General features: G+C 38.6%; 1 protein-coding gene across 1 annotated transcript in view; it reads right to left on the bottom strand.

The window, feature by feature from the left end:
• Nucleotides 1–27,108, bottom strand: part of LOC126141692 (ATP-binding cassette sub-family C member 2-like) — a gene marked incomplete at both ends in the record, with an annotated part of 49,971 nt that extends 22,863 nt beyond the window's left edge. Inside the window, 7 exons of the mRNA XM_049915280.1 lie at nt 6,493–6,709; nt 16,823–16,961; nt 22,538–22,694; nt 22,916–23,096; nt 23,878–24,045; nt 26,628–26,804; nt 26,915–27,108. Coding sequence (XP_049771237.1) covers nt 6,493–6,709; nt 16,823–16,961; nt 22,538–22,694; nt 22,916–23,096; nt 23,878–24,045; nt 26,628–26,804; nt 26,915–27,108 — 1,233 coding nt within the window. The remainder of the gene's footprint in view (nt 1–6,492; nt 6,710–16,822; nt 16,962–22,537; nt 22,695–22,915; nt 23,097–23,877; nt 24,046–26,627; nt 26,805–26,914) is intronic.
• Between the last annotated feature and the right edge of the window lie 260 nt (nt 27,109–27,368).

Here is a 27,368-nt window from a genome sequence, read left to right on the forward strand (position 1 = left end):
ATACTTGATTTGTCAGTATTGTGTTTTTATTGCTTTTATTAATTTTTCTTTTGTCAACAGCATTTGTCATGTATGAAATTGTCATCTTGAAGGCACGCTTCTCTGTATCGAACGTTACTGTGTCTGCAAATGAAATACATGTTGCAATGCCTTCTGATGCCACAAATGGTAAAATAGATTCATAATGCTCAGGAGGTCGTTTTGAGCTTTTTGCTCTTTTTCTCTGGGTAGAGTGATGTAAGGGTCTACGGGTTGCACACAGCCGTGCAGTACGTTAACACGCGCTCGCCAGCCGACCCATCTGCAATGCTGATGATTCGCTTGGTCAGTAGACACAGGTCCAGCCGCACTGGGACGGAGAGTACGCGACTGGCCGCCATCCGTAGTGGGCAGTATTAACTAGCGCAGCCTCGGGTGCGAGTATGTCTCTTTTCTTAGCTCACCATGGAGCCTTTCGATATGACGGTAATTAGCTGGTGTTACGATTTCAGACACAGTGATGATGGGTGCACATAGTGTGCATGTTTTATAATCCACCTTTGTTAATAAAACTGTTTAATCTTACTTCTCGTGTTCGCGTACTGCCGCACCTCACCTCAAGGACCCACCGCTTACAAATCCTGACAAAATATTTGTGTAATCATCATCCGGGGCAACAACACAAACAATGCCCTTATAAATGCTATTTAGAGAGCAAAGGCACACTATAAAATACTCTCATATGAAGCGTTCTCAGTATTTGGCACTTCATAGCTTATTTTAGTACCATCTACATACTTTTGTAACAGTGAAAAACTTCTGTCTCCAGTTTGAATGATTGAGAGCATCATTCTTGAAATGAAGGCAACAAAATAGTTTCTGCACAAAACCCCATATGTGAAAGTTCCTAACAAGCTTTTTATCTACCTTCTGTCCTAAAAATTTAAAATGCTTGAAATATTACTTTATCATTCATGCTAATTAAATATCACCATAATGAAGAATCACATTACACAACTTCGAACAAATGAGTCTGTCCTGCTGGTATGAGAAAGAAATTTATGATCACAAACCATTAAGTGCTGTGTGTGAAGTTTGTTTTAGTCTAGCTAGATAGTGGGTTAAATGTAGTCAATTCAAAGCAAATAATCTGAAAGTTCAATTAAATATATTTTGCATTTAGAGGCATCCTTCATTGCAATGAACTGAAGCCAAGGATTACGGCTTTTTCTTTTTTATTTATCTTCACACCCCTAATGTCTTTTATGACTCACGAGTCAATACAGCTGAAGTTAAGACTTGATATAGCTGAAGTAAATTCACTATTTGCTTGGCAACAGCAAGCAATAAGAATGTGTTAAATATTACATGACTACACATCTTGCAGGGGTCTGTTGAGGGAACTGAACATTCACTTCTCAATATATTTATTCTTTAAATGTATTTGTTGCTAAAAATAAAATACAATTTCAGGAGAGATGCGATTTTCACAGCAATAATGTTTGATGTAATTTTACAAGCAAAGACCGAAAATCAATGGTTCTGGCATATGTACATCAATACTCTGCAAGTCATCCTACAATGTGTGGTGGAGGGTACTTCTGGTACCGTTAACTAGTTCCTGACAACCCCCCCCCCCCCCCCCCCCAACTGCTCTCCGTTTCACTTACAGATAGGAAGAATGATTGTTGGTGGGCCTCTGTATTATTTCTAATATCTCAAATTTTCTCTCCATGGTCATTTCACCAGATGTGTGGGAGGACATAACATACTGTTGGACTCTCCTGGAAAGTAATCTCTCTAAATTTCAATACTAAACCTCTCCGTGATGCAGAACACCTCCCTTGTAGCACCTTCCACTGGAGTTTGTTGAGCATCTCTGTAATGCTCTCTCGCTGACAAAACAATACTTTGACTAAACATGCTGCTCTTCACTGGATATTTTCTATCTCATCTATCTGGTAAGGATCAAAGACAGATGAATAATACTTAAGAATTGGTCAAAGAAGCACCTCGTAAGCCACTTCCTTCGTGGATTAGATACATTTCCTAAAGATTCTTCCCATGAATCATATGCTGGCTTTGGCTTTTTCTACTATTTGTTTTACGTGGCCATTCCATTGAAGGTCGCTCTGAATAGTCAGTCTCAGGTATTTTGTGGTAGATACTGTTCCCAGCAAATTTTCATCAACAGCATGCTCGTGCAGTAGTGGATTTCTTTTCCTATGTATGCAAAATGTGTAACATTTATTTATGTTCAGAAACTGCACCATGGCATTATTTTCTTACAGGCAACAGCATTGTTTGCCAGATTCCCACGATTTCTACTAGATCATTTATTAGCATTATGAGATGATTTCTAGATCAATAAATAAATCAAATGTACATGTGAAATACATTAATTGTTATTGGTAAACTGTTGTGTTTAACTTTTATCCTCTTCACGAAGTACGAGTAGTATGTAAAGTTTAATGATAATTGTTAAGAAAGGGACTATAAAACCACTTTTCAAGAAAGGAAGTAGGAGAAAGTGTTCTAATCATAGAGGAATCACTTTATCATCATGCTCTTAAGACAATGGAAAAGATTACTGTGAAAAAATTAATATCATTTGTTAGAAAACTAGTATGAAGAGAAACAACATTTATTCAGAAGCACCACAGGAACAAAAGATCTTATATCTGCACTAAGACAGTTAATGGAAAGTAACAGGGAAAAAGATGAATACCTCATAATCATGTATCTGGATTTGGAGGAAGTATATGACAATGCCAAGGTGTAATATTGGACATTTGTGGGGGACCGAACAGTGAAGTCATCAGTCCCATGATCTAGGGTTGCAGAAACAATGACAGGAACAACAAGAACAGCACAGTCAGGTTGATGGGAAAGGAAAATGTGCAAACAAAGGGGCATAAGGAACGTCAGGGCAGCAGGAAGAATAAAGAACAGGATTTGGAGAAAAGAGAATGCCACAGAGTAACTACGAACGACGGAGTGCTGACCCCTCCTGGTCCCGACACCATACCACACCGTGATTGCAGCATAACAGGGACACAGATATAAGATTGGGCGTAACCGTATGAGGGTCACCCACTGCTATCTAGGACAAGAAAGACGGGAGGCCGTATTCAGTGCAAATGGCCCAAAGGAAAGTGCAGTGGAGGGAGAGAGATATTGATCTCTTAGTAGCGGAGGGGGAGGGGTGGCTTATTTTAAAAAAAAACTATGGGTTATCTGGTATGACTGACATGAATGAAGATGACAGAAGGTGAAAGATTACCACCGGGATAGGCAGGGGGTAGAGGATGGAGACCGAGGTGGAGGGTACGCCGCATAGTGGGAGTCCCCTTGATTGCAAGAAGTAAATGAAATTTGATGTAATGCTGAAAATTCACCACTGAAGGGATCACAGAAAATGGGAAGTAGTAGTCTGGTATACAGCAAGATTGATGTTTTGTAACTGCAGCATGTATTTCACTTTTAAGAACTCACTGAAATGGAACTTAATAAATCTGTGAGCTTTTTTTTAAAAAAAAAAAAAAAAAAAAAAAAAAAAAAAAAAAAAAAAGCATCCTTTCATCTTTCCCTCTTCTTCCCTCTTTCCTGATGACGCAACCTTGGGTTGTGAAAGCTTTAAATTTGTGTGTGTGTGTGTGTGTGTGTGTGTGTGTGTGTGTGTGTGTGTGTGTGTTTGTTTTATCGTGTCTATCAACATACCATCGCTTTCTCGTTTGTTAAGATACAGCATCTTTGTTCTTTATACATATTTTATTAATACTTTCATCCCCTAAGTATAGTTTCTTCAAGGAATAAGAAGTCTATTACCAGCAAACGAGAAGTTCTTAGAGTCTCTCAAACATGACCTGTGAATTTTTTTTAGTACTGATTGTTTGCTGCATAGAGCGTTTTCCTTCTGCTTATTTTTCTGAAGTGTTCGTACTTCCAGAATATCTTTTTTAAGATAGATGCAGATTCCACCACAAAAAGCATACTAAAATTATTGCCTTACTGAAGAAAGGGAAAATTAATGCTACATATGGCACACATCCTAAATATATACTTTGTTTATTAGTAAAGCACAAACTTTTTATCATCACTTTCACTCTTAGATTTCTGCTAAAATTAACTTTCACTTTGACTATACTATCCATAATTACAGGAACTACACACACACACACACACACACACACACACACACACACACAATTTCAAATATAACACCTCTGGAGCTTCGGTGACAGTTTCTCTGAATTCTGGTCTAGCAAGTGATCAGAAAATAAAACACGTTACTTGTCCTTTGTCAATAATAGTGTAACACTTGCTCATTTGACCCTTTGATTATCCATTGTCAGGATTTTGCATTTGAAATTTTAATAGCAAACATGCAAAACAAGCGTGGTTAAACATTATTTACATGTGTTAAAAGCTCTTCTTTCAGGTATATTAGTAATGCCAATTTACAGAATAAAACCAAACAGCCCAAGCAGTACTGCAATTCCCCAAAAATGCTGCAGCTGGGGAGCAATTTGTGCCTACATGTTTACAAGATTCAAATGAATATAACAGAGGGAAACATTCCACCTGGGAAAAAATATATCTAAAAACAAAGATGATGTGACTTACCAAACAAAAGTGCTGGCACGTCGATAGACACACAAACACAAACATACACACAAAATTCAAGCTTTCGCAACCAACGGTTGCGTCGTCGGGAAAGAGGGAAGGAGAGGGAAAGAGGAAAGGATGTGGGTTTTAAGGGAGAGGGTAAGGAGTCATTCCAATCCCGGGAGCGGAAAGACGTACCTTAGGGGGAAAAAAGGACAGGTATATACACGCGCGCGCGCCCACACACAATATATATAGTGCTGGCAGGTCGACAGACACACAAATGAACACAAACATACACACAAAATTCAAGCTTTCGCAACAAACTGTTACCTCATCAGGAAAGAGGGAAGGAGAGGGAAAGACGAAAGGATGTGGGTTTTAAGGGAGAGGGTAACGAGTCATTCCAGTCCCGGGAGCAGAAAGACTTACCTTAGGGGGAAAAAGGGACGGGTATACACTCGCACACACACACACACATATCCATCCACACATATACAGACACAAGCAGACGTATTTCCCCTAAGGTAAGTCTTTCCGCTCCCGGGACTGGAATGACTCCTTACCCTCTCCCTTAAAACCCACATCCTTTCGTCTTTCCCTCTCCTTCCCTCTTTCCAGGTGAAGCAACCGTTTGTTGCGAAAGCTTGAATTTTGTGTGTATGTTTGTGTGTCTATCGACATTCCAGCACTTTCGTTTGGTAAGTCACATCATCTTTACAAGATTCAAGTATACAAATGAGTTATTACGTATAGAACATCAATATTTCAGATAAAGCTACGTGAAACATAAACCTGATAAATATCAAATGTTCCTTCACAACTAAAAATGAGCTTAATCCTGTTTCTTCCTATTATAAAATTGAGTCTTAGCACTCTCTCTCACCTACGCAAAGAGCATAATTTTTTCCCCACCTTCCCGAAGATAAATAATGATTAAGTTCTTCATCAATCATGGGTGCTTAGAATTGAGAATCTGAGAAATGAAAGAACTATTCTTGTTAAAGCCAGTATCAGAACTTAAGCAATATACACGAGCTTTATTTACGATTAAATAGATAATGACTGGTTCATACAGTTGAGAATGAAATAGAACAGAAAAGCAATAGTCTTAACTGCATTTGTGTGTGATCCACATCACCATATTGGGTTCCTGGAAATTCAGCTGTATTATTTAATAACATGTACTTGACGATTCCCAATCAGGTGCTTGCAATTTTCCTGTTTTGTATAAACTATGATTATCAAATATAGAGCAGTTATGGAATTATATTTTTACACATTCCTATGACTTGATTAAACGAACAGTCATATGTATGTCTGAAAAAGGAATTATGTAACTAAAACTAACAAAATATTGTACAAAAACAAAAAATACACACAGCTGTTTGGAACACACAAAAACATTCTTAGGTAACCTATGAGAGAGTGCAAGTATGTGAGAGACAGAACTTCCATCAAGGTAGCTGACTAGGTGACAGTACGACTTTCTCTGCAGAAGGAACCCAAGTTCTGAAATCTAGTGTTATAAATTTCCACTTTCAGTGCTTCTATCGGCAGTATTAGAATATTAGAAATGTTGCCTCCTGAAAAGTATGTACTGGCCATCCATGCTGTCTCTAAATTTTCACAGTTCTCTCAACTAAATATGAAATTGTGCATTTTACCTCAATAATTTCTGTGTGTTACATGCAACCTTACTCAAATATATATGGATTATTGTAATTATACAATGCTGATCAACATATGCACACAGGAAAGAGCAATACTGAGCATTTCCTTCATAGGGCAGAAATGGAGGCAACTTTTAGGTTAACACCAAATACTGTAAAATGTAAAAAGAATCACACGCAATCCTTAAGACCCTAAAACAGTTTGTTGTTATTATTTCAGTGAAAAACTTACCTTGCCCAAAACCCAGTGCTCCGTATACGCCTAAGTAGAGATCCCTCTTCGCTGTATCTGAAGTGTTAGCAACATAATCAGCATCATTTGACCAGACAGATAGCCAGATGTTAGTACCGATTGAAAATGCTTGAAATACAAAGTTAAATAATATTGTGGCTAATGAGAGAAATATGCCCACAGATTTCAGGTAATGTGAGTAAACTGCCCATTTCACCTGGAAAGATATAATTTATTTTACACATTACACAGTAAGAGAGATAAGATTCAAAGAAATTAATTATTATTAACTAATTACACCTGCATGACAGTATCATTGTTGACAATGGATACAAACTGAAGTATCATTGTTAGCACTGAACAAAATAGCACAAACAGAACACTAAGCAATATTACAATAACACAAGTTCCAGGAGGGAAACAATAGGAATGAAGAATGGCAACCACTCGGCTGAAAATAACTGATGACTGGTGCGTAGAATCATATAACAGTACCGAGACGTTGTGGTCTCTCTGGTTACTGCTCTTTTTCTAGTTTTAGAGACACACACATGATCAATCTTACTGATCTGCCCTTGGGTGTGGTGAGATTAGCTGATCAGCATATGGTGTTCAGTGTGACAGGAGTGGTCCAAGAGTAAATGTGTACAGCAACTAGGACAGGCAATATGTATGGGAGCAAGATGAGTGTTGGAACACAAGGGAAAGGCAAGGAGATGGGCAGAGGTGGCTCTCAGGGGCGAGACAGAGAGAGACAGAAGAGGATAGGGGGGACTTAACTACAATATTTGAGCATGGCAGGTGCAGTGTGAATATTATCAGGCAAGGGAATGTGAGGACGAAAATACAGCCATGAGAGGGAGACTACCCGAGGTTTAAACCCTTTCCAATCCAACGGCAAGTCATGCCCGAAATTGTGAATTTAGTTTTCCACTTCATTCAACATGATTTTTCATACCTCTCACATGTTTCGTTCTCGAATCTGACTGTACTAATCATCAGAGCTGGATAGTACTGCCATTCAAGAAAGCCTGTGTTAACTATATCTAACTGTAGCAGTTGTGTTGTGAGAAAAGTTTTAATTATCACATTAAGTTAGTAGGTGCGAAATGGCTGGTTCTTCACACACGGTACTTTAAGAGGAACAGATTGCAGAGCTTTAGAGTAATGTCTAAGTGAAAACAAAAGTGACAATGATTCATTTATGAACAGTCCAATTGAAATGATGATAAAAATACACACTGAAGTTTTGTATTGTAATGCTTATGCAAATATACTTGAATGAAAGCACACCATTTGTTTTAATACCTACCCTAAAAAAATTGACAGTCAGTGGCCTCATTCTGTGACATGCTCACTGACTGTGTGGTGGCAATTGAAATAAGAATGCATGAAGGCACCCTCTGTCTTCATTACAGAGTGCAAAGAGCTAAACGAGTGGGGCTTCCAAGAACAAAGAATATGAAACTTCTGGCAGATTGAAACTATGTACCAGAGTGGGACACTAAATCAGAACCTATGCCTACTGCAGGCAAATACTCCACCGACTGAGCTATTCAAGCAACTTATGAACTGCCCTTGCAGCTTTGTTTTGACAGTACCTCTATCTTACTTTCCAAACTTCACAAGAATTTCTCCTGCAAACCTTGAAGGCCTAGTACACTATGAAGAAAGGAAATTTCAGAGACTAGGGGATTGCTTTCAGAATGAGTTTTCACTCTGTAGCAGATACAATCACTTTAAACTTTCTGGCAGATTAAAACTACATGCTAGACTAGGACTCTCACCCAGTACCTTTGTCTTTCAAACACAAATGCTCTACAGACTCTGCTATCCTAGCGCAACTCAAAAATCGCCCTCACAGAATTTGTGATGTTTGGGAAGTGTGACAGTAGGCTGAAAAGTAAAGAACACATGTTTGTAGAATGTGACCTAAATGACCTTAAAAACATAGCAGGTGGCATGTGTAAGGTAACTTCCCCCTCTATGTGCACGGGCAGTTTGAATGTGTTGCATGCACCCAGTGGCTTTACAGTACTAAAAGTACTGGGATGCATTCTACTTCTCTGTGAACATGAGTTAAAAAGCATACCATTATGGACTTTCAACTGCTGAAAAAGTCACTCCTAGTGAGATTCATCAACATTTAAAGGCTCTTCATGGTGGTGGTGGTGCTGTCAATAGGTCTACTGTAAACCGGTGAGTAGAAAATTTTGCCATAGCAGGTCTGCAAAATCCATAATTGTTCATGAAACACACACTGAACGTCTGATCACTGCCACAGATGATATACATTGCAAACTCATCAACAATCTGAATCAAAATGACCAATAAACCACTCTGAAGCATTTTGTAAACCATACTGGAATATCCAAGGAACATGTCAGTTTTATTATTGAAAAATTAGGATACCATAAAATCATTGAACAATTAGATGGAACCAGCATCAATTGCAATGTTGTAAGCAACTTTTGCTGCGCTACTGTGAGAAAGGAGACAACTTTCTTTTGAATACTGCGATGGGAGATGAGTCACAGGTCCATCATTACAACCAGAAGAGAAAAGACAGAGCACTGAATATCAATATCCATCTCCTCCTCTGGCAAAAAAGTTCGAAACACAAATATCCACAAAAAAATCTCTTTTGATTGTGTTTTGAGATGCTCACCGAGTTTATGAGTCCGATTATCTGGTACAGCTCAGTACCTGGAGACTCTGAAACATCTCTGACATCCAGTTCATGATGTTAAGAGGCAGACTAGTGCCAATGATCTTGCAACATAACAATAATCGTCCACCCACCTCGCACGCAACTGAAGAGGCTCTGCAAAAACTAAAGTTCGAACCTACTCCACACCCTCCTTACCCTCTTGATCTTAAGCCTTGGAATTTTTATTTTTCTCCAGTATTCCAGACAGACCTCAAGGGTAATCATTACACCTCACATGATGAGATAAAAGCAATTGTCAAGTCCTGGATTTGATGAAAGTCAGAAGTAGTGTTCAGTGACAGAATGAAAAAACTTGTTACAGGTCGGATGAAACGTGTTCGTCTGAACCGTAACTACAGTGTGTGTCCAAAGAGTCAATGATAACCACTGGACTCCAATTCTTGAAGGAAAGTCAGGTACTAAAATCTGGGAGGATAAACCACTTTCGTGTAGACAACCAAGTACACATGTAGTAACGGAGGGGTTGCCTGCTGACACCAGAAGTCCTGTATACAACTATAAAGAGGGAGATGTGGCAGGATGGCTGGTTACAGTTTAAAAACCGTTGGTCAACCTCGTGCAGCTGATGCGAAGATAGCAGAGAATGGTAGATTCCTGCCGGGAGAGGTGGAAGGAAGAACTTTGTGTGGTGGAAGACTTTTAATCGCACAAAGTTTATTAGATTGGGGGGGGGGGGGGAGGTGGAGGAAGGGCGGGGGGGGGGGGGGGGTGCGATGAGATGGCTGGAGCCACAGCTATGAAGAGAGGAAGGAGGGGGGGGGGGGCGAGATTGTGGTTCATCGAGGATTAAAAAAGCACGGGACAGTGCAGTATGGCCGATATGGAGACAGCAGAGGATGGTACATTCCTGCCGGGACAGGCAGAGGGGGAGAACAACATTTGGTGGAAGTCTCCTCGATTGCATGAAATTTATTAGACATTCCTCTGAAGAACTGGCCCACAATTGAACAAAAACGGATTTGACAAATGTGGTAAACAGCCCCTTGAGGGGGGGGGGGGGGGGGGGGGGGGGGGGCAATGCACGGAGCAGAAGGGGTTATGTAGCTACTGTCCCAACCAGACTGACTGCTAGTTCCTTCACCAAAGGGACAAAGTAAATATTCCAGACTTCAACAAATCCTAATCATCCAATCCAGATTGTACAACAGCTAGGTTCCTTCCAGAATATGACAATACAATAGCTTCATACTAAACAATCGTATACAACTGTTTGCTCAACGAAAGATCTGTACCCGAAGACTGGAAAGCTGCGCATGTCACACCATTATTAAAGAAAGATATCAAGAGTAATTCACTACATTACAGGCCCATATTATTAACATCGATATGCAGCAGGATTTTGGAACATATATTGTATTCTAATGTCATGAATTACCTCAAAGAGAACTGTGTATTAACACACATTCAACACGATTTAGAAAACATCATTCTTGTGAGACACAACTACCTCTTTACCTGCACGAAGTACTGAGTGCTACTGGCAAGGGATGCTTATGGAATATCGCCTCAGTTATGTGACTGGATTCATGATCTCCTGTCACAGGGGTCGCAGTTCACAGAAACTGATGGAAAGTCATTGAGTAAAACAGATGTGATTTCTGTCATTCCCCAAGGTAGAGTTACAGGCCCGTTGGTGTTCTTTCTCTATATAAATGATTTATGAGACAATCTGAGCAGCTGTCTTAGGTTGTTTTCAGATGACCCTGTCGTTTATCTACTAGTAAAGTCATCAGACGACCAATTGCAAAACAATTTAGAAAATGTAGCTGTATAGTGCAAAAATTGGCAATTGGCCCTAAATAACGAAAAGTGTCAAATCATCTATGTGAGTGCTAAAAGGAATCCATTAACTTCTATTACATGATAAATAAGTCAAAGCCAAAGGCCATGAATTCAACTAAATACCCAGGAATTACAACTATGAACAACTTAAATTGAAAGAAACACACAGAAAATGTTATGGGGAAGGCTAATCAAAGAATGCATTTTATTAGCTGTACACTTAGAAGATGTAAGAGATCTACTCGAGAGACTGCCTGCACTATGCTTGCCCATCCTCTGTGTGGTCTGGTATCCTTACCAGATAGAGCTCGTGGAATATATTGAGAAAGTTCAAAGAAGGGCAGTACATTTTGTATTATCGCAAAATAGGGCAGAGTGTGTCACTGAAATGATGTAGGATTTGGGGTGACATAATTAAAACAAAGGCATTTTTCGTTGTGGTGGAATCTTCTCATGAAATTTCAATCACCAATTTCCTCCTTCAAATGCAAAAAACAGTTTGTTGACACCGACCTACAAAGGGAGAAAGGGTCATCATAATAAAATAGGGGAAATCAGAGCTCTCACGGAGAGATACAGGTGTTCGTTTTTTCCACACGCTGTATGAGATTGGAAAAATAGAGAATTATTGTGAAAGTAGTTCGATGAATCTTCTGCCAGGCACTTAAATGTGATTTGCAGACTACCCATGTAGATGTAAATGTAGATGTAGAGAGGATACTCAAGTGATTGGGAACCCAAAGGAAATAATCTAAATGAGCAGCAGTGTCAAAATGGCAAGAAGATGGTGGATCACTAAGATCAAGAGGTGGCAGGGGAAACACTGAGCAATAAGCTGAAGGCCAATCATTGAATCCACGTATAACAAAACATATAAGAGTCGAGGGACATGAAATGGAAGGAGTGGTTGGGAAGGGAGTGAGACAGGGTTGTAGCCTCTCCCCGATGCTATTCAATCTGTATATTGAGCAAGCAATAAAGGAAACAAAAGAAAAGTTTGGAGTAGGTATTAAAATCCATGGAGAAGAAATAAAAACTTTGAGGTTCACCTATGACATTGTAATTCTGTCAGAGACAGCAAAGGACTTGCAAGAGTAGTTGAATGGAATGGACAGTGTCTTGAAAGGAGGGTATAAGATGAACATCAACAAAAGCACAACGAGGATAATGGAACGTAGTCGAGTTAAGTCAGGTGATGCTGAGGGAATTGGATTAGGAAATCAGACACTTAAAGTAGTAAAAGAGTTTTGCTATTTGGGCAGCAAAATAACTGATGATGGTCGAAGTAGAGAGGATATAGAAAGTAGACTGGCTATGGCAAGGAAAGCGTTTCTGAAGAAGAGAAATTTGTTAACATCGAGTATTGATTTAAGTGTCAGGAAGTTATTTCTGAAAGTATTTGTATGGAGTGTAGCCCTGTATGGAATTGAAACATGGATGATAAATAGTTTAGAGAAGAAGAGAATAGAAGCTTTTGAAATGTGGTGCAACAGAAGAATGCTGAAGATTAGATGGGTAGATTGCATAACTAATGAAGAGGTATTGAATAGAATTGGGGAGAAGGGGAGTTTGTGGCACAACTTGACTAGAAGAAGGGATCGGTTGGTAGGACATGTTCTGAGGGAGCAAGGGATCACCAATTTAGTACTGGAGGGCACAGTGGAGGGTAAAAATCTTAGAGGGAGACCAAGAAATGAATACACTAAGCAGATTCAGAAGGATGTAGGCTGTAGTAGGTACTGGGAGATGATGAAGCTTGCACAGGATAGAGTAGCATGGAGAGCTGCATCAAACCAGTCTCAGGACTGAAGACCACAACAACAACAACAACACCAACATAACTAAACTTTGGTGAGGGAAGACCATTTAATAAAGCAGATGGTCCTATAGATGACCATCAGTTCCACAGTAAACACCCCCAACACGTTAGGCTTGTGATGGTGTTCTGTGCCAACAGAAGACATGAAGGCATATCCTACATGACTGATAGATTTACAGCCATTGGTATAAGAAACAACAGCATCCTAAAACTCCAGGAAAAGTGGTCAGAACACACAATGGATCCCAGAAGAGATCCATCCTAATCCGACACCAAGGAACTAACCAAGAGGGAGTAGTTGGGAGACAATGTGGGAAAGAGGACGAGGAGGATGAAAACTTAGACGAGAGAAGCGAGGTGGAGCTCAACAGGTAAACCCATGGGACGACACGCAGCAGCTGTGTAACATCCCAATGCCACAAAAAGAACAGAATACAAGGGGGTGAGCAAGGGAAGAGTGGATAGTGAGAGCACATAAAACAGGAGCTGGGATGGCTGAATGTAGAGCAGAGGGATCCCAACGTCAACCAGAAGACTACTGACAGGGCTAGTTCGAAAGGCACTGTTGACTAAATGATATCACAATGGTGGACGAAGTCCAACAGGAGCAGTGTGGAGAGGGAGCTTATCCATGAACTTGACAACCACACTCCAGAGGAGATAGAACTAATGCCCAACGAAGGCAGAGAAAAGTGTAACGATCCGTGCCCCAAGAAGTGTGGGCAAGGAAGCGAAGGACACTGAGTTTACGAAAACAGCCAACCTTCAGAAGGCAGTTACAGCACAACCAAGTAAGCTTGTTGTCAAAAAGAAAACCCAAGATATGGGACTGGGGTCAACAATCAGGTGTTGGGAGTCAAGACACAGTTACAGATCAGGATGGACCATAGTACGGTGACAGAAATGCACCACTCTCGACTTAAGAGTAGAGACATCACTGACGGAAAGTAAGTGTGATGTAATGGTGCCAAGCTGTGTTACAGGCCTTACAGAGATCAAATAAATCTGTGGCAGGATGGTGGTGTGGAGAAAAGTGGTGCCGAACTGCAGTTTCCAATTGAAGTAAATGATCATTTGGAGACCATCCCTACCAAAAGTCTCATTGATAAGGAGACAAAAGGTCCCAAGACCTAAGGAACCAACTGAGCCAATGACCGAGCCACTACCTGTTTAAACATCTTGCAAGGGATATCAGTCAGAATGGCTGGTAACTATCAAGGGATGATGGATCTTGCTGATCTGAAGAACAGGAACCATCAATACTGTCTCTCCATTGAGAGAGGGGAAAGTGCCCTGGAGTGTCGTGGAGGACCACCAAGGCATTGAAGCAGTTTGTTACAAATGGAGTCAGGGCCAGGGGCTGAATTGTCTGAAGAAGAGAGGCCAGACAAAGATGCCATTCAGTGTAAGGACCATTGTAGGATTTTGCCTGGCAAGGGTAACACACAAGTGGTAAGCTTCAGCCTGCTGTTTCTGGAGGACAAACATGGCTAGAGGCTGACACTGATACAATGTCACAAAACGGGTTGTGAGGTGTTCCACAAAAACTTGCTGATCCATACGAAGGCTACCTGGAAGGGCAAGGCCCGGAATGGAAGACTGTCGCTGACAATCTTGAAGGGTGTGGAGTGTAGCAAACATCCACGACGTAGGGAGGATATGAAGTGTTCCCAACACGCCCACTTGCTCTGTTTTATTTAATAACAGGCTTTGGCACGAAGACATTTGAAGGTAAGATGACCAGTGAAGGATGGGTGTTTACTTGTGACGAGTCGGGAAACAATAATTACATGATCATTCCTGTAAGTGCAAATTAGATGTGACACACGAAAATTTCACCTAAGTAAGAACAGTCCTTGCACTATTTAGCTGGAGTAACTCTGAAACAAATTAAGCAGAAGCAAGTGTTATGTTGTGTACCATTTTCAGCAAGTGAACAGTCAATCTGAATGAGTTCGTGGAGTAACCCATTTCAAAATTTACACAACTGGCAGTTTTGAATGTGTATCAGAAGCAGCTTTAATCATCACTCGAATAATAGAAAAAGTTTCCTGTATCAATAAAAAACACATTTTGGACTTAAAGTACTTTAAGTGCTTCCAATACTGGAGATACATGTAAATCAGCCTAAGAAACTCTCTCACAGTATTCAGTCTTGTCACATAGAAAATTGTATACATATTTTTGACAAGGCACTGTATATTATTTTGAGGAAATATAACAGTATAGGTACGAGAAATGTGGTGATATTTTAAGAAGCAGCCACAAGCCAGTTAATTTACTTCCAATATTATTGGCTAATTAAGTTAAATTGGTAATTACGTAAGTATGAAAGTGTTATAATCTGCAACAATAAGAAGAAATATTAAAGACAACAATAAAAAGAAAAAGATTAACGTGAAAACTAGAGTATGAATGTGTGTTTCATATGGTCTGCAGTTCCCAATAACTCCTTCAAACAAATTGAAAGGGTAGCGTATATAATAGTACTGTCTCTAGAGCATATATTACAAGGGAGCAGTGAGAAAGTTTTTATTCAAAGGCCGTACACACTTTAATCGGTATGCTAAATAGGTCCAATTGGCGTGAGCACTAAGGCAATCATCCCACCGACACACCAGATGAAGGTATCCATTTGGTAAAACAATGTGTCCTGTTGCGTGAACAAGTCCATAACAGCCTGCTATGCATCCTCATCAAACAGTTATCATTGACACTTCAAGCCCCGTTTTAAGAGACCAAAGGCATGATAACTGCTTGGGTGAGAGATCAAGCAAACAGCTATCCGGCTTGTTTTTTGTTTGGAATTCAGCACCCAGGGAATCCAGTGGCTGCAGGCCTGATGGAAGCTGAACTCCTGTCAGATAATGTTGCAAGCTTATGTCGAGATCCTTTGCTAGTACACTAACAGTTATGCACTGGTCCACCCTAACAGCACTGTCAGCCGCTCACTTCTTGTTGTCTGTAATGGATGAGACTGGCCTCCCAGATTGACCAGCATCTTGTGTCGAATCACAACGAGCACCGATTTTGGTACAACATTCTATGGCAATGGTTTTCAACAGATATGGTGCCTCATACACATTCTTCATTGTGTGATGAATGTCTACCACTGTTTGTCCTTCAGCAAGAAGGAAAAGAGTGACAGCACATTCATCCTGCTTGGACACATTTGGTAGTAACATCGCCATAGTTCATGTGTCCACATTTACTGCACGCACACTGGAAAGACGGATGCCCAACATTAATCCCTTGTTCACAATTCAGTGCTTACTTACCTTGTTACGCTGCATATATGCTACAGCAAAGGTCTTAACTGGAAACTTTTTGATTGCCCATTATACTTATCAAAAAAGTAACTGCAAGGATGTTTCACCCTTATTAAGACAAAAATAAAATGCCACAATTTCAGCACTGGACTTCTAAAGCAAGTAAAATGATGAATTTCTTATTTCCCTTAGAAATAAGTAAACAATTCAAAACCACAGTTCACTGTATACTTTACCCAACAGGGTATCGCACTGTACACACAAGCCTGTACAGTTCTTGATAAATGAGAGTTTAACAGTTCTGTGAGTACTGTTGCTATAATCACTTGGATCCAAAATGGCAGCCGCTGCCAAGTTGGTGGTACTTTGTTTATTCAGGGCCTTGCTACTTGCTGCACTTGAGAGACCTCTAATAGCTACCATACAAACCATCAACTTCACTGGCACCTAGGTGAACTTTAGTTTAAATATTTAACTCAAAATTCACCCAAACTGTCACCATTCATTTAGAACATATTGTTTTGCAAAATCAGATTACTTTTTAAAAAAAAAACATCTTTTGTTTCAGCTAAAAAGGCAAGGCTGTACCATCATCTATAGCACCATGCCAAGCAAAGCACTGTGGTGGTATTCTCATCAACTTCAGACTGGTGACAGCATTACCTTTTTTTTTTATTAAACTATCATCAATATTAGGGAAAATTTTAAAAATTGTGAAAACTGACTTACACTTCCTGTTTCTGCTTTCTCAATTTCTATAAGCTTCTCCCCAGGCTGCACTGATTTAACAAGTACATTATTCTTCTCAACACTATTGGCTCTTTTAAGGCTATTACTCTTCTCAGTGCTACTCTCTATTGAGTTTTGCCTGCAATTAATTAAATTACATAAAGTCCAGAATTTTCCAAACTGAGTCATTCTTAAATACTGTACACAATCATATTTTAATGCTCATTATTGATTACTTCACACACAACAGATATAATTCACAACACAGAACAGTTCAGATTAATCACACTGAGTATCTGATAAACTTTTTTAACTGATTAACAAGCATACCAATGCAACATATTAACAAGTAATTTAGAGTCTATTTTCATGATGGTCAAGGCTCTGATTTGAATAATATGCATGTAGGAAATTGTTTTGAGTGTGGAATTTCAGTATTTCTGCTTTACAATTTCTGAGTCAACATTATTCCCTGTCTATGTAATTCTCAAAGGGGAAATTTATAAAATAAATATTATGTCTTGAATATTTCATTAGAAGTAAGTAAAAATTCACGGTAACAGATTTGAAAAATCGGCAACAGCTCAGCTCTTACATTTACTCAAAGACAGCAGATGCTGAAATTTCAGTATGGATGTAGGAACCATTTCTTCCTGGGGGTGTGTGCGCGCAAAGAAAGTCTGCCTCATAATTTGTTACAACCACTGCCAGTGCAGAAAAAGGAAGATGCGTGGGCACAAAAAACCTCACACAGAAATTTTCTCCAATTTCCAATTGCGAGGTCTGAATGAGCAGCAAGAATGTCCAGGAAAGCAATGAACTACTGTATTTACTCTAATCTATGCCGCACCTGAAAAATGAGACTCTAAATTCAAGGGGAGAGAAAAGTTTTAGGCCACACCTCCAAATCGAAACAAAGTTGGTCCATTATAATATGAGACACAATTTAGGTCAAATGAATGACAATACAGCTACAGTAGTTTGGTTCGAGTCTTAAGCTTAGCAGTTAAGCTTTACCAGGTAGCCATTGCTACACGTCAGGCGCTCCATCCGTATTTATGTGGGTACCCTTCCTTTTTCACATGCTTCGTCTGGTTTGAATTGATTGCTTATTTTTCTTTGATCTGATAAGTGCCGTTCTCCTTGTTATAGGTGTTTACGTCACACTAAGCTGAAAATGCATTACTGTACTGTGTCATGCATTGTTTGTCGCATTCTGATAATGAGTGCTTGCCGCATGGCTTTCTTTCGTGCATGATACCGCTGCTTACAATTTAAAATAAAAAAAAAATTAAAAAAGAAGGGGAGAGGGGGGGGGGAGAGGGGGAGGGAGAGAGAGAGAGAGAGAGAGAGAGAGAGAGAGAGAGAGAGAGAGAGAGAGAGAGAGGAAAAGGGGGGGGGGTCTCATTAGCGAAGCAAAGGCAAGAGACTGCTATTTGTTGTTACTTAGACTGCTGCAACCGCATGTTGCAGGTCCTGTACGGACCTTTCTGGATACAGAAAAAGTTTGACTGCTGCCCTGGCCAGCACATTCTCCAGATCTCTCACCAATTGAACTGGCTGATCACAATATGTCGGTCACTACTCTTTACGAACTGTGGTATCGTGTTTAAGCTGCATGGGCAGCTGTACCTGTACACTCCATCCAAGCTCTGTTTGACTCAATGCCCAGGCGTATCAAGGCCATTATTATGGCCTGAGGTGGTTGTTCTGGCTACTGATTTCTCAGGATCTACGCACCCAAATAGCGTGAAAATGTAATCACATGTCAGTTGTAGTATAATATATTTGTCCAATGAATACCCATTTATAATCTGCATTTCTTCTTGGTGTAGCAATTTTAATGGCCAGTAGTGTGTATTCGATGGCAGAAGTTAGTTGTGGCGGCACCTACCAACATTTTTCAGAACTTCTGCTTACTTTGCATGATTCTAAGCCGCAGGCAGTTTTTTGGATTTCAAAAACTGGAAAAAAGTGCAGCTTCAATCGAGTAAATACGCTAATACTTCCAGTAAAAGTAAGAGATAAGATGCAATTTATGCAAAGGGGAAATCGTTTTCATCAGAAGGGATGGACTGCACCACTGAATTGGAGTGGTGAGGATACCAAGCAGTTTGCGACATATTCCATATCTTTGAGACAATAGGTTAAGTACAATTTTTAAGTACATTTTGGACTGCATAGGATAAGAAACAAGCATTATTTTAAGAGAATGAAATTACTAAAATACCAATGGGTGGTTGTTTGAGATTACATCAGCCACTGAAACAAGTTAATAAATGGGGACAGCATCCAGCTGTTAATATGGTTTCAGGAGTGTCTGGAGGGACCATCCTGAATGAAGATGCTTGGGTCTGGGTGGTCCCAACAAGTTTTAGGTACACAAACTACATATACAAATGGAAAATATACACAGTTGTGAAGAATTGAGTGGAAGAGTGATAAAAGTTGTATTTCATAATGGTGGGAAGAAAATGGGGCTTAGATATCAATAGACACATCTTAGTTATGTACTCTCTCGGCATGTCTACCTCTCAGAATCAAATTGTTATTCACTGAAGGCTGTTTGATTGCAAATGTAGGATAATTTATTTTGGCAGTTGAAGAAGATGCTACTTCTCCAATAAGCTGGACCTCCAGAGCATATTACATTTTAAGTCGTGTGGAGCAACAATACTCCCATCGTTAAATACACTTAATTGTGCCATGCCTTTATAAAAATAGTATGACTTGTTTTATTGATCCATTCATAGATTGTTTTACTGTGATAATGCTTAAAATTTCCAGTTTTAATTTCCATTGTGAAACCCTCCCTCCCTTTTCTGCACTGCATGGCTACTGTTTTTAAATAAATTGTGGAAAAAATTGACTTTTTCTTTTGTAAATGTCTTTATTAACATCATACAAGTAATATCTTCAGAATCATGGGAATATATTGTGTTTTTTTCAGATTCTGTGTGAAAGTATAGATCTCTTTACACTGTAGGACTACTGGGGTTAAGTTACAGACACTCAAGTCATTGAGGTGCAATCCAGCTGCAGATTTTCATCAGGTCATGCTCTTCATGCAAATGAGGACTACCTCCCAAATTAAATCTAGCTTTGCTTCAGAACATTAAGTATTATTGAAAACAAAAATATACTGAATTTAGTTTCACTGCTTCTTAGAACACGTTTCCAAAACACTCGATTTTCATGAACTGTTAGATATAAGGAAGTTTAGTGAGTTAAGTGGAAAGCCATAATGTTTATCATCTTTTGGGGAAATATTGATCTATCTTGTTCTTCCTTTTATAGCTGTCACTGTGGAGTCGGGAATCTCTCTCCTGCCCTCTGGATAACACTGGATAACACAAATATTGGTGGCTGAGAAGAACACATTGCAGTGTAAGTGCATTTTCATACTTTATTAACTGATGAATTAATATTCAGGACATGTAATGCTTTGTACGAAGCAAATCTATGGTTACATTCGCAATTCATAATGGGGTTTCAACACTTCAACAGGAGATGCACTGCAGCACCATCTTTGCACTTTTATCAAAGAAATCTTTTGATTACATGCTGTGACCATGTTCAAACCACTCACTCGATTAACCCTTTTTCTTCTGTGGGTGTGTGTACACATCTTGCTATGCCATTCCTCCAGGTGCTGTTGACAGGCATGTCTGCACCATTTGGGTTTTCATACAGGGCTATGGATGTCGGTATGCATCCTGAGCTGCCGACCTCTCACTGCTGTGGACAAGTTACTTCCATATCTCCGTGAATAAAAGAGTTTTCAGTATTTCTCAGGAAACATATATACCTCATTGCATGTTATTTGCAACAAAACCTCTTTTTGGTATCTTAGATTGTTTATGAGGTATGACGATAGTCATGAGCACGACTCACGATGCACAAGGCCAAGATTGGGGGCATCATACACGACTATCCTTTGCATATAAAACCTGATAACTCAAGAACGAAATGATTTATCATTCTGCTCTCAATTTTAAATGAAATTTCAATACCTTACCTTTATTTCACTCACTGGAACGTTTGAGCTAACATCAGCCACAGATAATGTTTATACACTGGATACACTAAAATTTTGTACAATGTTTTACGTAATTTGATGCAGTGCAGTATGTATGATGGATAACGAAAACAAATTCAGTTCTTTTTAGAGTGAAGATATTGGACTGTAAGTTGTGCAAAACTAAATTTTTTTTTCCTAATAGTTCTCGAAAATCTGACAGTAGGTATTTCACATTGACCAGAACAGTGTCTCTCAGCATAAATACCAGCATTTGATGAGCAACACGACCATAACAAAAGCTGCCTCAGAATAGAATGCAGAGCGCATATCTGTAGTAGCGAAAGGGTTAATTGGATCATCTTCCTTTACTACCAAGTCCCAGAATAATGATGCTAACACTAGAATTTCAACTTTGTCCTAGCAGAATGCCCAGCGTTGACGCAGTGATCTGCCGCAGCCTATTTATCAGGGACACCGAAGGTACTTCTGGCCCATACATTCAAATGAAATCAGCTGTGTCAGAGTACTGCATTGCACTGGCTACTCTATACCATGTGGCAATGTTGAAGATCTACTGCCTACTTCTTCGTTCTAGTGCTTGGTAGTGATGGAAGCAGTGGAAATTTGTTTAGTGGACTATTCATTTACTAGAGATATTGTTTCCAATCTGGACAAAGCACAGAATTCAGCACTTTCTTGGATAAACTCACAAAGGCATCCACAATGAAAAGGTGTCCAACCACTGATACATTTCATGCAAAGATCTTTCCCATCAAACAACACTGCTGGCCCTTGTGTATTCTGTAGCAGTAAGTGGAACTGCACAACCCTCATGTTTGAATCAATGGATATGACTGTTGTAGCTCACTCTTAAGATGGCCAAAAGAGTACATGGCCAAAATATAAGTTGAAGAGATCTAGTTTCTACGGCTGCTTGCACACAGGGAAAAATAATGCCCAGTTTAATAATGTCCAGATTCTATGAGAGGGCTCAAACATTTGAGCTTTGTGTTATGAAGAACCTAAGCAAGCAAATTAACATTTTCATGAAATTATTAACATAAGAAAGAAAATAAAGAAAAAAGCAATACAGACCACTGTAAGCAAGAATAAGAGTGCATATATGCACTTTATAGCAGTAATTACTTGATTAAAGACCACTGGCACACAGAAAATAGTAAACAGAGGAAATTCAAATAGTCTGCAATAGGACAAATTGAAAAGAACCCTAAATGAGAAAGGTTCTTTACTCTCCACTAACAGCTGTATCACAATTACTTATTTTGCTCATTTTGCATTTGCCTCATCTCCACACAGGATACTTCCTAAAGATTCAGAAAGTGGTGGTGTCAAAGGTAATACATTCACAAGTTTGTGAGCCTTGCTCCAGATGTTCCTTTTCTTCGACCACGAAGCATAAATATGGAACAACCTACCTCTCTAATATCATTTAAAACCATTTTTGGTGAACAAATTTTTTCCCCTACTGGAATGACACGATACATGAATTACAATTTAAGAATTGCTGTTTTGGGTATGTTTATTCAGATATTTACAGGAAAAAAAAAAAAAAAAGAAAAAAAAAAAAAAAGAAAAAAAAAAAGAAAAAAAAAAAAAAAAGAAAGAGAGAAAGAAAGAAAGAAAGAAAGATTTGTTATATTAAACAAAAATGATAGGGGTATAAAAATCTGTACCTGTATACTGATCCTGACACTGAAAGTGAATTTTTATCACCAATTGAGCCACTATCACTGTGACTTTCTGAAACTCGTGACCTTGCTCGCTTCAATTTTTGTGATAGTTCTTCAGCACCAATTGTCGTCTCCAACTGTTGTTTGATCTCTTCAAGCTCTATGAAGGAAGAAAGGAAATCGTGGAGTCCCCAAGTATCTGTATTAAAGGACTATGAACAAGAAATAGAAGTATCCACTCATTGCATATTTCTGTTACTGAGCAGTAGACAGGCACACAAGAGAGAGAGTGTGTAGATCAGTATTTGTAAACATATGACCCAGTTATGGTTCTCAATGAGCCAATTCACATAGGCCAGCATTTTATATTTTGTACCTCACCTCCATCGCCTTCATCTGTGGCAGCCTCCTGAAGATGCTGCACAAGGAACTCTGCAAATGCACCCTTCTTTTCAAGCAACTCCTTATAAGCACCAATTTCAGTAACTTCACCATCTTTAAGAACTACAATGAGGTCTACCTCTGGCAGGAATGTTATACTGTGTGTCACCAGCACTCGTGTCTGAAAAACAAAGTCCATTTTAACGTTGATGCTAAACATGAAAATAGCTACATTCCTCTTAACCCAACCTATAAAGAAAAAGTTGTTCACTAGACACTCTACAATTTTACATTTTATGTAATATTACTAATCACTTCAGTATCAGGAAATGCAGGTGAAACAAATGATAACCTGAATATTTAATAGTAAATTAGGAAATATTATTAGTGCTAATTTGCCCATTATTGGATTAGTGAAGAACAGTGTGATGGGAAGTATTTATTAACGATACTATCGTATTCTAAGGATTAGAGGTAGCAGGAGCCAAATATGTTCAAACAGCAACTTATCACAATTATCATTAACCTACATACCAACTGTTCACTCTATTCACTATAATGCATCTCAGTATAGATTCGATGTGCCTGTCTGCCACTCAATGCCTTCTCTGATTGGTAAGACATGATTTATCCTTTTTCATAACATTGTTATTCCAGCCCAAATTTTCCACTGTTTCTTTTTTGTAAATTATTAGTTTTAAATATTGGGAAGTTTATTTCCTCTGTGAACATGCATAATCACTGAGGCACTTTAACATAGAAACAATATGGCTACAACAATGTCAGTGTATTAGCACACCTAAAATTGATAGTGACCCAGAAACAAATGAATATCAATCCAAAGTTACACACTGTCTTCAGACTTTTTTTTAACATCTACTCACATCACTGGGAAGGTCTTTACATCAGCGGATTAATTAGTGTCAGAAATTCATCACCAGAAAGATCACAATGAAACTTACCTTCTTTTTCAGTAATCCTGTTGGTCCAATAACATTTTCAAAGATGTGCTTTCCAACATGACTATCAACAGCACTGAGAGGATCATCTAGAAAATATATATCAGCATTGCTATAAACTGCTCTAGCCAAACTGACTCTCTGTTTCTGACCACCACTCAAATTTATACCCTGAAAGAATAAGAGAACATTTCTCAACTGGAACAAACAGCTGTGAATCAAATATATATAGAGAAAGAAATTTTGACTTATTCTGAAGTATACAATATGCAACACTAATCTCAAGCCAGATAAAGTAAGTACTGTAATACTTCAAAACCTTCCTCAGTTCTTGACTTTCTATGTGCGCAAGTGCACTACATGTGGAGCCCTATTATCCTGGGGTCTGAGTGACCTGCCTTTCTTTTTTTTTAACCCTCCCCAACCTATGCCCTCTCCTCTAAAGAAAGGAATTGTTAGTTCTAAAACACCAAATAATGTTCATACATAATACTCTTATATGAGTGGTATCAGTATTCTGAAACATTTCACATCTAAGTACTGGTCAGCACTTCTGTCTCATATTTATTAGTTTTCTCAATAGATTTTTTCCTTCAATGATGCATATATGTCCTTTTACTATTTCTGTCTTTTTTTTCCTTTTAGTTACTCGAGAAGATTGATGCTTTTGTTAACAGATAATGTCTTGTTCCATCTTTTATCAGTTTGTATCAGCGTGCATGTTGAATTCTTTAGACTTACAGTTTACTTTAAGCAAAGCTCGCATTCAGAAGATACCGGCTGCTAAATGTAGAAATTAAAAGAACATCACAGCTTGGGAACAAGATAGTGAATGACTTATTTTCAGTAACAAAAACTTGATCATTTGATGTAAAAGAAACTAGCAAAATTTTAAGACCAAGAGTAACTGAAAGATTAGTGTGACATTGCACCTGAAGAGCAGAATACATTGAATATGACTGGCCCGCATTCTGAGATATTATCGTACTTTTTATTTGCTTTCTGTAATAATTTAGTGAAAGGTAGAAAATTACTTTTAGGAAGTGATCATCACTGTCTACAGCTTTGCAGGAACACAGTTCCTTTTTATCGATTTTCAGTAAAGACTAAAAAATGACACCTGCAGAATCCAACAAACTGACCCACTGGAAAGTGTTTGGAAAGTTTATGTGGAATTAAAAAATTTGTAATGAGGGTGTCTGGAACCTACTACAGCCTTAAAAGTCATATATTCCTGTTACATGCTTTAACATGTAGTGGGAAAGCTCTAACAGAATTCAAATAATTTGGCAGTAAAGGTGACCACACCTAATAGCAAAAGTGTTGGGTAATCTAAGTATAGACATAAAACAGAAGGAAAATTTGCTAGCTTTCAAAATACATCCTTACTCCCAGCTACAGAAAGGATTTATTCTTAAAGATAGCAAGATTACCTTCTCTTTCATGGGTGCCTGTTAACAACAAAATGCTTCCACTGTTCAGCAGGTGGTCTCTTTTATCCTTTACTTACTAAAATATAATGTACAAGGACTCCAGGGAAGAGTGGTTGGCCAAAGGAAATCTTGCATCCAGGAAGGAAGTAGTGAACAAAGAATGAACAGGATATGATTACAATTCAAGATTTTTTCCCCCCCTTCAAAGCCTTAAGTTTTGTTGGTATGATCAGAGATAAACCAACATTAACTACTCAGAAAATTATGAACTTGCAAGAAATTGAAAGACAAGAGCATCAGATAAAAACTCATGGAAACATATGAATACATAGTGACATGCAATAAAATAAATTTTCTCTCTCATGAAGTACAGTGCACCACATATTTCACTGTAGTCAGCATTAACAGGTCAGCCTCCCTGTGGGGACTGAACATATGTGCATAAATGGTAGGGTGCTCTGCTAAAATAATTTAGAATTCATTTCACCTATAACAAGTAGCACCATGATGATAAAGAGGACACCAGATACTTGTCTCAGGGTGCAGCTGTAACCAACTGAATATTTTAACTAAAGTGCAATAGGGCAGCATCTGGTAGATGGAAAGCTGTGCTGAATGTACAGACATCAATTAATCAACGATGCACTGAAAGTTATTAATTTTCTATGGATGGTAGTCTACAAATTACTACATGCCAAATACTATGTGGCATCAGAACTGCTATCTATGGATTAATAAACAAACACTATCAATGAAATCATAAAATAATTGATTAAAAATTCTTTACCAAAGATATAATAGAATTTGAAACTAATAAACAGTAATAACAAATAAGTTATCATTGCAACATTTCATTAAAGCCATAGATCCCAACAAAATGTAAGTGATAATTAGTACTGAAATTATATTGAAATAATTACTTTGTCATTGCACTTTAGTGAAGATAAAATTTCAGTGAAGAAGATTCAGTTGTCCCTGACAAATTAATAAAATAAACTTATATGTAGAACAAAAACCTTACAATTGCAGAGGGTAACCCATTCTCCAAAACAGTGTGATATGACACTGAAGTGCTGAATAAAATTGATTGAACAAATTGATGGTACAATATATGAACTATTACATTTGGCTTACTCTGACTGAACGAAACTAAATCATTATTGTTATGAAGTGTGGTGACCACTGTCGTACTATTTCAAATAACAAAACAAGAAACAATTAAGTAATAACAAAGACAAGAAATTTTCAAACTAATAAGCTTCTGATAAAATTAATAACTTTTTTTATCTAACTCGCTGCTGAATTTCAAATCATCCTTACCTTTTCTCCAATTTCTGTCTGATCACCACCCGGTAGCATCTGAAGATCAGGTTTAAGCGCACATGCATCTACTATTCGAAGGTATGAAGACTGCTCTAAGGATTTACCAAACAGAATGTTGTCCTTCAAAGTAGCATTCTGTATCCATGCCTGCTGTGGTACATAAGCAATTGAACCCTGCAACAGTAACATTTATAAAGCAGTGTTCGCAAATAAACAGTAACTGGAACAACTATGTACAGCAACTTATTTCACACACTGCTTTATCAATAAATGGTAACATTTACCTTGGTGTTAACCCTGCCAGTAATTTTGTCCATTTCACCAAGAAACGCTGAAACCAGTGAACTCTTTCCTGAACCAACAGTTCCAACAACAGCTACCAATGAACTCTGTTTGATTTGCAGATTAATGCTTCTTAATACTGGGCTTTCATCAGGGCCCCAGCTGAAGGTACCATTTTCCATGACAAGAGGATATTCTGCCAATAAAAACAATAACTAAGTAACAATTTAAGGAAAAATTACTTATATTTTTTGATTACAGTTCTGTTGACTGCTACTGCTGATCAGTTAAAGCATAAAACACACTGCCACGCACAACAAATTACGAAATTATGGAAAGCTACAACTGACGATCCCCTCACTAAACACTGCAGGGAAGGGAGGCGGGATCTGGACAATGACTGATCTGGCTTTGTAATATCAGCCAGCATCCAAAGGGTATGCAGCTCAACTGTAT

This window comes from Schistocerca cancellata, unplaced genomic scaffold (genome assembly GCF_023864275.1).
Source record: "Schistocerca cancellata isolate TAMUIC-IGC-003103 unplaced genomic scaffold, iqSchCanc2.1 HiC_scaffold_739, whole genome shotgun sequence".
In the NCBI taxonomy this organism is placed as follows: domain Eukaryota; kingdom Metazoa; phylum Arthropoda; class Insecta; order Orthoptera; family Acrididae; genus Schistocerca; species Schistocerca cancellata.